Source organism: Petromyzon marinus, assembly GCF_048934315.1.
Source record: "Petromyzon marinus isolate PM22_M1 ecotype Great Lakes invasive population chromosome 78 unlocalized genomic scaffold, UKy_Petmar_22M1.pri1.0 chr78_unloc.1, whole genome shotgun sequence".
Taxonomy (NCBI): domain Eukaryota; kingdom Metazoa; phylum Chordata; class Hyperoartia; order Petromyzontiformes; family Petromyzontidae; genus Petromyzon; species Petromyzon marinus.
This window is the reverse complement of record NW_027422625.1, coordinates 3,439,088-3,451,551: the sequence shown is the minus strand read 5'-3', so window position 1 is coordinate 3,451,551 and position 12,464 is coordinate 3,439,088. Positions and strand designations below refer to the sequence as shown.

Genomic DNA, 12,464 nt, shown 5'->3' with positions numbered 1-12,464 from the left:
ACTCACCACAGAGAGACCCACAGACTCAGCACACAGAGACCCACAGACTCACCACACAGAGACCCACAGACTCACCACACAGAGACCCACAGACTCACCACAGAGAGACCCACAGACTCACCACACAGAGACCCACAGACTCAGCACACAGAGACCCACAGACTCAACACACAGAGACCCACAGACTCACCACACAGAGCCCCTGTGAAAAAAGAGCATCGTAGCTCATTAGATTTCTCATGCAGTGTAAATATTCTGATTCACGCGGCGCTGGGGTAGTACTGCGTGGTGGCCACAGGGGGGCGCTGGGGTAGTACCGCGTGGTGGCCACAGGGGGGCGCTGGGGTAGTACCGCGTGGTGGCCACAGGGGGCGATGGGGTAGTACCGCGTGGTGGCCACAGGGGGGCGCTGGGGTAGTACCGCGTGGTGGCCACAGGGGTGCGCTGGGGTAGTACCGCGTAGTGGCCACAGGGGGGCGCTGGGGTAGTACCGGGTCGTGGCCACAGGGGGGCGATGGGGTAGTACCGCGTGGTGGCCACAGGGGTGCGCTGGGGTAGTACCGCGTGGTGGCCACAAGGGGGCGCTGGGGTAGTACCGCGTGGTGTCCACAGGGGGGCGCTGGGGTAGTGTCGCTGCTGCTGCGGGGTCCACGTTCTGCTCTGCTCCCCACCCCTCTTCTTCCTCCCCCCCTACTGCCGAGGCCTCTATAGCCTCGTGCCACGGCAGATCTCTCGCTGTGCTTGTCCCACCCGATGACGATTATTTTAATTATTTTATTTCTTCATAACTTTACCTAAAAAAACTAAAAGTATTTCCTGTAGTCACGACAGCTCCAAATCAAATTTTTGTTTTACCTACGCCGGTTTTAAGCCAAAAGAAGCCAAATTTTCAGCAGCAGCGGCACTGAGCGGCGTCTTCACGGCTCCCTCGCAGCCAACCGCGCTTGGGACTAACGCCAGGACGCCGCAGCACCAGCGACTCACAACTAGGGGGGGATGCGCGGGTGACGTCTGGCAGGGGCAACTGCTGTCGTACTGTGCTGGCCTGTACTGCACTTTGTCCACCAGAGGGCAGACTTAACCACGAATTGAATGCCTGTGGTACTGCACTTTGTCCACCAGATGGCAGACTTAGCCACGAATTGAATGCTCGTGGTACTAAATCTTGACCTGTGGCACTGCACCTGTCCACTAGAGGGGAGACTTAACCTCGAATTGAATGCTTGTGGTACTAAATCTTGACCTGTGGTACTGCACCGGTCCACCAGAGGGCAGACTTAACCACGAATTGAATGCTTGTGGTACTGCACGTTGTCCACCAGATGGCAGACTTAACCACGAATTGAATGCTGGTGGTACTGCACTTTTTCTTCTTTGGTTCTTTCGGTAAAGTCACCACTTAGAATGGGAATAAAATAATACATTGATACAATAAAATAATACAATGAAATTCTCACGACGTTTCGGCCACAAACACAAGCGCCCTTCATCAGGTGAAGGCTGTCTGGAGGACAGCGCTCGAGCGAAAAAAGCCACGCTCAGATCGCGACCTTTAAGCTGTGTGAGAAGAAACAGAGCGCCTTGACAAAGGAATTACCATAGAATTTAGCATTGAAACGGCTGTGTGATTAGCTTGTGACTGGTCACAGAACTGGCTATGTTAAAGTCAGAGCATACACATTCACAGAGGCACCTAGTACAAATCAAACAGGAGAATTTAGCACCTGTCCACCAGAGGGCAGACGTAACCACGAATTGAATGCTTGTGGTACTAAATCTTGACCTGTGGTACTGCACCTGTCCACCAGAGGGCAGACGTAACCACGAATTGAATGCTCGTGGTACTAAATCTTGACCTGTGGTACTGCACCTATCCACCAGAGGGCACACGTTACACGTCAAGCGCCGGTAATAAAAAGGAAACTCTGCGGCCGATTTGCTCTGCAATTCTTTATTCCTTCACGGATTTTCACGTAACAAACTACTGCGTTGACATGCCAAGCATGTCCCATACGTTTACCCCGTTGAATATTTGGTGAATATCGCTGCTGAAATTGCTTGGGAATGCAGTGCGTTTGACTGCGCCCTTCATATCGGCAACAATCAAATCCTTCATCGACTTCAATGCAAAATGCCGCCCCGGTTGCCCAAGTCACACAAGCAAGTGGCGTTTGCCTTTCGACTCTACTCGACAATTAGCGCCATAAACAATTCAACTCACCTCGCTGAGACACGTTTAAAGGCATATGGGTTAGGGTTACGGGTTTGGGTTATGTGTTAGCGTTATGGTTAGGGTGCGGGTTAGGCTTTATGGTTAGGGGTTTAGGTTAAGGGTTAAGGTTAGGGGTTAGGGTTTCGGTTTAGGGGTTAGAGTTTAGGTTTAGGGGTTAGAGTTTAGGTTTAGGGGTTAGGGTTTAGGTTTAGGGGTTAAGGTTAAGGTTTAGGGGTTAGGGTTTAGGTTTAGGGCTGAGGGTTGGGGTAGTTAGGGTTAAGGCACCTATGCAGTTTTTAGCCAAAATTATCCAAATTTTCATAGCTACATTTACCAATAAAAAGTGAATTCCTCCCATTTGTTTAGCATTACTATGCTCTATATTACATTAAAAGTGTGACATCTCACCATGAACATTTCATGTAAAAAAAAAGCAAATCGGATTACTAACTTATGCCGTTTTTGGTCAATATTGGGCAAATTTCTACAGCTTTATTTTTCAACAAAAGTGCAATCCTCTGGTGTGTTCCGCCTGAGTATTTATTTCGTTAAAAAGTTGGAAATTTTACCATGAAATTTTAAAGTAAAAAAAATAAAACCTCTGCAGTTCATGGCCAAAATGAGCCAAGTTTCCATAGCTTTATTTTTCAATAAAAAGTGCATTCATACATTGTGTTTGCTGTAGTAGGCTACATATTACACACATTTACAATTTCACAATAAAATTTTCAACTCACAGGAAAAAAATCGGCATACCTTTTTTGGCCAAAAAGCAAATTGGTATACTAACCTATGCCGTTTTTGGACAAAATTGTGTTAGGGTTTGGGTGAAGGTTAGGGGTTAGGGGTTAGGGTTAATGTTAGGGGTTAGTGTTAGGGCTTATGGTTAGGAGTTAGGGTAGGATTAGGGGAGGATTAGGGTCAATGTTAGGGTTAGGGGTTAGGGGTTATGGTTAGGGTTTATGGGTTAGGGTTAAGGGTTGGGGGTTAGAGTGTTGTTGTGGAGAATGTATCTACTAGATGTGCTCTGCCTTGTAACCGATTACAAATCTGTACCAAAAATGAATTTCAAATGTAGTCTCTTAAAATTACCTCCTTGCTATGAAGCAGATCAGCAGACACGACATCTTTCATTTATCGATCTCTCCACGAAACAAAGGAATGTTTTACACAACCTATAACTAGCACAGCCTTCTGGGAGTGCATCATTGATTCAGTGCAAGCCACATGTGGACCCTTATTGGTGCACAGCGTCTCAACAGCAGCCGGGCTTGCTTCAACCGTTACGGACATCCAGACGTTAATCAGCAAGGACCATTTCTTGTCCTAGTTAGAAAAAAATCTACGTCAACACGTAATACAAAATTATAATTCGTGTTGTCGAGAATGAATCTCCTCTACGTGTAACTTTTGAGTGGTATGCCTTGTAACTGATTAATGATCCGAGTGTGCTCCCTATTTCAAAGACAATGAGTTGATCCGGAGAGAGATGCTTCCTGAAAACACAAAAACACCCTTTGACCTGTATCACAAGAACAATGAGTCTCACCTGAGTTATCTGTACAGGTTACTTCCAAAACACACACTTTGTCCTAACATCACTTATTCAATGTTTGTCCCTTATAGACAAAATGTTACATGTACGCACACAATCGGACAAGTATTCATTCTAAATTATTGAGTCATTTTAACTAAATTTTATAACTGCACTGAAATATACTGTATCAGGTTACATCGTATTAACATTACGATATTTAAAAAAAATACACACCGTCTGCTTAACAGTGTATGTACAAGATACTATTGTGTCAATCAAAACGATTAGGCCATTGTATGCACACGTTTGGGTCAAAATGTATCAAATTCTAAACATTACCTACAAACTCCACAACTGAGATGCCACATCAAACATCGCCCCCTACTGACAGGCTCTTGTCCACATGCAGGCCGGTGCAGGGCCACCACCTTGTGCCACACAGGGGCAGCTGCTACTTGGGGATGCTCTTCGAGTGTTTGAGACGAGATACGACGCAAAACTCCGAATTGCCAGAGGCGATTAAGCAAGCACCATATAAATGCAATTATGATAACATAGTCAACGCTTGGGAGCTTATTGGCATTCGCTCCTGGTTAGAGATCTACCCAACCCACAGGTGCACAAAGACTGGCCACTGTTACCCTGCAGGTTGATACTAGGAATTGAGTGTTCAACTTCACATTCTTGTCATTAAAGGCCTGTGACAAAGGTGCATCTATTGCAGCGACATCGTCTCCAGCTTACACATCTACCGGGTCTCCATTTGACTTTGTATTGTCTCGGAGGAAGTCCACCCACACCTCCACTTCCACAAACTGCTGGGAGTTGCCTCGCTCTGCCTCACAGTCAGAATTCTCCTCCTGCTTCACGTTGCCTCCATCGATGTGAAGGTCCGATTTTGGAGTGGAATCTTCATCTTCACATTTTACCTTCACTTCTTCGCTCTTCACCATCACTTCTTCACATTTCACCTTCACCTCTTCATATTTTACCTCGATACCTTTAAAAGTGTCCAGGCTGGGATTTTCTTCCGGTTCTTGTTTCATGAGGGGTGGGCTCATTGCGGCACTTTGACTTCCACAAGATGATTTCAGACTCCACTCCTTGTGGATCTTCTGATGCTTGTGTGTTCTTTGGTGTACATAAAGATTTGGTGACTGTGCAAACGCCTTCCCACACACACTGCACTTGAAGGGTTTCTCTCCCGTATGTGTTCGCTGGTGTGTTACAAGAGTAGATGAATCTGAAAACGCCTTCCCGCACAGAGTGCACTTGAAGGGTTTCTCTCCCGTGTGTGTTCTCTGGTGTGTTACAAGATTAGATGAATTTGAAAACGCCTTCCTGCACAGAGTGCACTTGAAGGGTTTCTCTCCTGTGTGTGTTCTCTGGTGTGTTACAAAAGTAGATGACTGTGCAAACGCCTTCCCACACACACTGCACTTGAAGGGTTTCTCTCCCGTGTGAGTTCTCTGGGGCCGTGTCAAATCTCCAGTACGATCCGGGTTGTTTTCACGCCGGTCGCATTGCTGCCTTTTTGCACCGAGCCGCGCCGAGTGCCTTTGCTCCATGAGACAAATTCTGCAGAGGAAGCGACAGCTGCAGAGAGAAAAAAAATATCCACACCATCTACACGTCAGTATCGATGCACAGAGGAATGCATACACACAGTCACACGTGACTTACATGTCTATACTTATTCATATATTCATGTTGTAGTGAAAAAGCGTCCCAAATTCATCACACGGGCTGTTATGGCACACAATGAGTGGGCAAATGTCACAATCGTGCCTGGAAGCCCTCGTATCTTCAAAATGAATGTTAACCCAAAACTCCGAGCACACAATTTCGGCTTTCTGGCTTCAAAAGGAACATTTATGAAAGCTAAATTCAGCTGACATAGCAAAGGGTGTTGAAAATAATACTATTTGTGTTATGCAGAAATGCATAAATTAATGTTCAATTGCAACTTAGAGGTGTGAAGCCAGGCACAGATGTCCTTGAATGCTGGGATGAACAGTTCCGACTTCAGCTGCACGTTTGCTGTGATAACTTCCTGACTCCATTCTTACAAAGAGTTCCGGAGAAAAACTAAATAAACTACTGTTTTGCGATAACCGCCATACTCTAATAGAGTTAATAGACTTTACTGCAAATACAAACTTGACACTGTCACACACTCAGAGGTGGAGCCAGGATTTTCAGGTAGGGGGGGCAACCCCTCCAGCAATGAAAAATGAGAGGAGTTGTTAGTAAGTAGAGAGTTGTTAGTAAGGAGTTGTTAGTAAGTAAAGAGTTGTTAGTAAGTAAGGAGTTGTTAGTAAGTAAGGAGTTGTTAGTAAGTAGGGAGTTGTTAGTACGTAAAGAGTTGTTAGTAGGGAGTTGTTAGTAAGTAGGGAGTTGTTCGTAAGGAGTTGTTACTAAGGACTTGTCCCTTATATTCTTAGCTCTTTCGGTAAAGTCACGTTGAAGGGAAACAATAAAATAATAAAATATATATAAAACAATAAAAATTCTCACGACGTTTCGACCATAACACAAACGGTTGTGTTATGGTCGAAACGTCGTGAGAATTTTTATTGTTTTATATATATTAGTATTTTATTGTTTCCCTTCAACGTGACTTTACCGAAAGCACTAAGAATATGAATTACTGCAGTCACGAAAGCTTTAAATCAAAATTTGACTTGTCCCTTGCTTTTTAATCAATGCGTGTGAAAGGTATCACGCTCGCTGAAGGTGTTTGCCATCAGGGAAGTCGTGTACTGTATACGCAACTGCGCACAATTCTGTAAGTCGCTTGTAACTGCTTTGCCGTTAATTATTGCCAATTATGGACTCGGACTGTTGTCCTCTCATAGAGTCCCTGGCACGTAATAATATGCCACACGGTGGCAGTGGGGGTCGCAAAATGCTGATTTATCTATATATATTAAATGGAAATGTGTGGATATGTGTGTCTGTTCGAAATGTTTAGCAAACTTCCCAACATGCTACACACTTGACACTTGGCATGTCGGTAGGTTCCATACTGTACACAACGTAAAAAGAATAAAAATAGACTTTTAAATTCTGGGGGGGGGGGGAGGAGGGTGGGGGAATGACCATGAAGTTTGTGGAGTCAACCCGCAACACACCTGAGTTAAGCGCTCTGTAATGTTTACCCCTACCATATGGCTCTTCGTGCGCTGTACTTCTAGGAGGTGTTAACAGCGTGCAGGGAGATTTTAGGTGGCGCTTCGCTCCTGGCTGATGAAGCCATTGGCTTCTCGGAGTTTCAATACATATCCGTGCGAAGAACGGGTACAACGGCTATCTTAAATATAAAGCAGAACATTACACCTGTTTGTGTGACGCAGCAAAACCTCTCCAACGCTGTGCTCTGGCGTCATGAAATTTTCACAGCTCATGCTGTCTGGAATTTCTAAGTGAACGCGACTATTTTCAGCTCGCCACGTCATTCCCTTCCCGAGTGGCCAAAATCGACCTTGCGTAGAAGTGGATTAAGGTTAAATTTCCATTAGTGAAAACATCGGATTTAGGTTACTTGATTTGTTTCGGCTTTTTTCCTTCGTGCGAGCATCAACATTTCCGGGTTTTTCAGTGAAATATAAGGGAATATGAAATGTATCCAAGACAAGAATCCAAGTCCCGGGCGAAGCCGGGTAGTGAAGCTAGTTACTAATAAACCCCAAGGATCCGATCGAAATTAGGGATTTCGATCGGATCGTTGGGGAGGAACGTGCCACCCCACCCCCACTGGCTCCACCACTGTCACACACTGGCATGGTTCACAGGTGGTGGTGTGTCCAGACCCATGCCTGGCCACCTTCACCTGCTCAGTATTAATGGTTCCTCACTCCACCAAGTAATTCATTGAGGATAAATCAACACAGCCGAGGCTGCCTGTCTCTCTCACTCTCCCCGTGGTCGCATGGATTTCCTTCCCGATCCCCGGGTTTCCTCTCCACATGTAGAGAGTGAACACGGCCACGCGCCCAAAGTGAACACCGCCATGCATCCAGAGTGAACACCGCCACACGTCTAGAGTGAACACCGCCACGCGTCTAGAGTGAACACTGCCACGCGTCTAGAGTGAACACCGCCACGCGTCTAGATTGAACACCGCCACGCGTCTAGAGTGAACACCGCCACGCGTCTAGAGTGAACACCGCCATGCATCTAGAGTTAACACCACCACACGTCCAGAGTGAACATCGCCACGCGTCTAGAGTGAACACCGCCACGCGCCCAGAGTGAACACCGCCACACGTCTAGAGTGAACACCGCCACGCTGTTGACAAGCCGCACCTTGTTGTTATTGTTGTTGTGGGCAGGTCGCTTCTGAAAACAAGAGCGGTTTCACCAGCTCAACGTGGGCGTGGCCTGGTAAAAAAATAAAAATAAAACTGTGAATATTTAAAACAAAGTTACAAAGTAGCGAGCCAGGTGAAGAGAAATTTAAACTAAAGCAAGATTCTCTTTGGTTCTTTCGGTAAAGTCAAGTAGAAATGAATAAATTAATTAAATAATAGTTTCAGTTTCATTTATTTAGTATAGCCCTGTGAGCCATTCGGCTCTTGAATCGGGTGCAACTGCAACAATCAAAAAACTTAAACATGAACAAGAAAACATCTTGAAGTGACAATGTGACTCTGCAAACAGAAAATCCAGGGAAAAACAGCAAAATATTCCACAAAAAGCACCCTACACCAACGCTGTGTGCAAATAGCATACGACGTTTCGATTGCAACACAAGCAATCATCATCAGGTACAAGTGAAAGAGAAATTAAACCTAGTTAAACTTAGAAACGTAATGCAATAACAACACAGAGAGTCGGCTAACGTAACAGTCAACAACACCCCACCTGGTTGATAACGTTCTTCCAAAGATTGCTCAATTTGAGAGAGAGACAAAACACAGACACGGAGACACATAGACAGAGATAACACAGAGACACACAGAGAGAGACACGCACACAGACAAACAACGCCTCTGTGTCGAGGCCTTAAATAGAGAGAGAGGGGGATAGAGAAATTAGCAAGTCAATGCAAGGCCGTAGCCATGGAGTCAACATTGGGGAAGACCAAATCTTCCAGGGGGTCTGGGAACCCCCCCCCCAGAAAAAAATGTAAATTTGAAAACTTATTTCCTGCAATTTCCTGCGTAAAATATTAACAAATTTCACTAACACATGGGATGGATTTTGTATTATTTGATACAATCATGTCTAATATTGTATTGTATTACATTGCTCAGTTTTTACTTTTTACACCTTTTCTTCTTTCATAGTATGTAATGGCAGAGATTAGGGATTCATAAAGTACAACGCAATCATATGAACAGAAATCTATGCATTGTTATATGAAGACAAGTCCAGATTTTGTGGCCAAGGTTTAGCAAATTGTTGTTTTTATTAACATAGCATAGCAATTATTATTTAGAAAACATTTTTATAGCAATATTATATTATATATATTGCTATAGCAATATATTGGGGGGGGGGGGATATTTTGAGCATATTTGATAATTGGGAGGGTTGTGTCCCGCAATATATATTATTATAATATATTATAATTATTATAATATATAATTACGGCCTTGTGTCAATGAGAGATTTGGAACTTTGGTGACTGCAGTAAATAATAATAAAACGAGCACACACACAGAGAGAGAGAAAGCACACTTAATAAAACTGAGTACAATTAGGAAATGTAATGCAACACAGAGAGTCGGTCAACACACAAGTAACGCATAGCCTGGTTGTTACTTTCTTACAAAGATTGCTCAACTAAGCGAGAGAATTGAAGCAAACGCGATCAGGCGAGGGCAGGAGGCAAGACGCCACGTGGCTAGGCCCCGCGCTGTAAAGTTCCAACCTGGACATCGCTTCCAAGCTCGCTGCTACTCAATTGACATCCCTACGAGAGAGAAAGCGAGGCTCTACCTCGGTAAACAACAACAAACACCACCACAAACACAACAACCACCACAACCACCATCACAACCACCACAACAACCACCACAAACACAACAATCACCACAACCACAACAACAACCACAACAACCACCACCACAAACAACAACCACCACAACCGCGATGAGAATTTCTCACCTCGGATTTCAGTTTACGCGCGGAGCGGCAGATTCCAGTTACCTCGTGACGTCACGCGGCAGGAGGCGGTGACATGACGTCACTTGCGGGGAACAAGACACTCCCCACCCACAATGAGCGGCTCTGTAAATTAAATAATTTATGTTAATGAGCCTGGCCTATAAGTGGAGGGATGGGGCGTGGGTGTCAAACTCGTCGCAATAAACTCGCGACGGCTTTCACGAAGACATTATGTTAATGAGCCGCCAGTCACCGTGAGTACATGTGCCCAAATAAGGATTGTACTTGAACAGATAACGAAAGCGACCCAGGCATGAGTGACGTCACGCTCAAGGGCGCGGTGGACGGGGTGGGGTGAACACCTTGGTGACATTACGTCACTAGCGAGGTACACCTCCCCCTGGCGTTTCACGCCGATAAGGTAATGCTGAGTGGTGACGTCACAGAACGTGGTTGGAGTTTAAGTTGATTTAGATTCATTTTCCATTGCTCCCTCCCTTGAACAGAGACCCCTTGGGTGTGTGAGCTCAGCAACAACGTGGACATTATTGTGTATACACTCTGTGTGTGTACACTGTGTGTGTGTACACTGTGTGTGTGTACACTGTGTGTGTGTATACACTGTGTGTGTACGTACACACACTGTGTGTGTACGTACACACACTGTGTGTGTACACTGTGTGTGTGTACAGTGTATGTGTACAGTGTATGTGTACAGTGTGTGTACACTGTGTGTGTGCACAGTGTGTGTACACATTGTGTGTACACAGTGTGTGTGTACACTGTGTGTGTACACTGTGTGTGTGTGCACAGTGTGTGTGCACAGTGTGTGTACACTGTGTGTGTACAGTGTGTGTGTACACTGTGTGTGTGTGTACACTGTGTGTGTGTACACTGTGTGTGTACACTGTGTGTACACACTGTGTGTGTACACACTGTGTGTGTACACTGTGTGTGTACACTGTGTGTGTGTACACTGTGTGTACACTGTGTGTGTGTACAGTGTGTGTACAAAGTGTGTGTACACAGTGTGTGTGTACACTGTGTGTGTGTGCACAGTGTGTGTGCACAGTGTGTGTGCACAGTGTGTGTGCACAGTGTGTGTACACTGTGTGTGTACAGTGTGTGTGTACACTGTGTGTGTACACTGTGTGTACACTGTGTGTGTACACTGTGTGTGTACACTGTGTGTGTGTACACTGTGTGTGTACACTGTGTGTGTACACTGTGTGTGTTTGTACACTGTGTGTATACACTGTGTGTGTACACTGTGTGTGTGTGTACACACTGTGTGTGTGTATACACTGTGTGTGTGCACTGTGTGTGTACACTGTGTGTGTACACTGTGTGTGTGTGCACAGTGTGTGTACACTGTGTGTGTACACTGTGTGTGTACACTGTGTGTGTGTATACACTGTGTGTGTGTATACACTGTGTGTGTACACTGTGTGTGTTTGTGAACGTGGTTGGAGTTTAAGTTGATTTAGATTCATTTTCCATTGCTCCCTCCCTTGAACAGAGACCCCTTGGGTGTGTGAGCTCAGCAACAACGTGGACATTATTGTGTATACACTCTGTGTGTGTACACTGTGTGTGTGTACACTGTGTGTGTGTACACTGTGTGTGTGTACACACTGTGTGTGTGTACGTACACACTGTGTGTGTACACTGTGTGTGTGTACAGTGTATGTGTACAGTGTATGTGTACAGTGTGTGTACACTGTGTGTGCACAGTGTGTGTGTACACATTGTGTGTACACTGTGTGTGTACACTGTGTGTGTACACTGTGTGTGTGTGCACAGTGTGTGTGCACAGTGTGTGTACACTGTGTGTGTACAGTGTGTGTGTACACTGTGTGTGTGTACACTGTGTGTACACTGTGTGTGTGTACAGTGTGTGTACAAAGTGTGTGTACACAGTGTGTGTGTACACTGTTTGTGTACACTGTGTGTGCGCACAGTGTGTGTGCACAGTGTGTGTACACTGTGTGTGTACAGTGTGTGTGTACACTGTGTGTGTACACTGTGTGTACACTGTGTGTGTACACTGTGTGTGTTTGTACACTGTGTGTATACACTGTGTGTGTACACTGTGTGTGTGTGTACACACTGTGTGTGTGTATACACTGTGTGTGTGCACTGTGTGTGTACACTGTGTGTGTGTGCACAGTGTGTGTACACTGTGTGTGTACACTGTGTGTGTACACTGTGTGTGTGTGTATATACACTGTGTGTGTATACACTGTGTGTGTGTATACACTGTGTGTGTACACTGTGTGTGTACACTGTGGGTGTTTGTACACTGTGTGTATACACTGTGTGTGTACACTGTGTGTGTGTGTACACACTGTGTGTGTGTATACACTGTGTGTGTGCACTGTGTGTGTACACTGTGTGTGTGTGTACACTGTGTGTGTTTGTACACTGTGTGTATACACTGTGTGTGTACACTGTGTGTGTGTGTACACACTGTGTGTGTGTATACACTGTGTGTGTGCACTGTGTGTGTACACTGTGTGTGTACACTGTGTGTGTGTGCACAGTGTGTGTACACTGTGTGTGTACACTGTGTGTGTACACTGTGTGTGTGTATACACTGTG

General features: G+C 45.3%; 1 protein-coding gene across 3 annotated transcripts; it reads right to left on the bottom strand.

Moving 5' to 3' along the window:
- Nucleotides 1–2,818: 2,818 nt before the first annotated feature.
- LOC142908296 (uncharacterized) lies at nt 2,819–10,093 on the bottom strand. Of its 3 annotated transcripts, none has more exons than XM_076058788.1 (3): nt 9,864–10,093; nt 8,058–8,132; nt 2,819–5,345 (listed from the first exon to the last, which is right to left on the bottom strand). In XM_076058788.1, exon 3 carries the CDS (start codon nt 5,315–5,317, stop codon nt 4,490–4,492), a length of 828 nt encoding a protein of 275 aa, XP_075914903.1. In that variant the 5' UTR covers nt 5,318–5,345; nt 8,058–8,132; nt 9,864–10,093; the 3' UTR covers nt 2,819–4,489. The 3 variants fall into 3 exon arrangements, with proteins under 3 accessions (XP_075914903.1, XP_075914905.1, XP_075914904.1); XM_076058790.1 differs by having other exon boundaries at nt 9,906–10,093; XM_076058789.1 differs by lacking the exon at nt 9,864–10,093 and adding an exon at nt 9,628–9,788.
- Nucleotides 10,094–12,464: the final 2,371 nt, after the last annotated feature.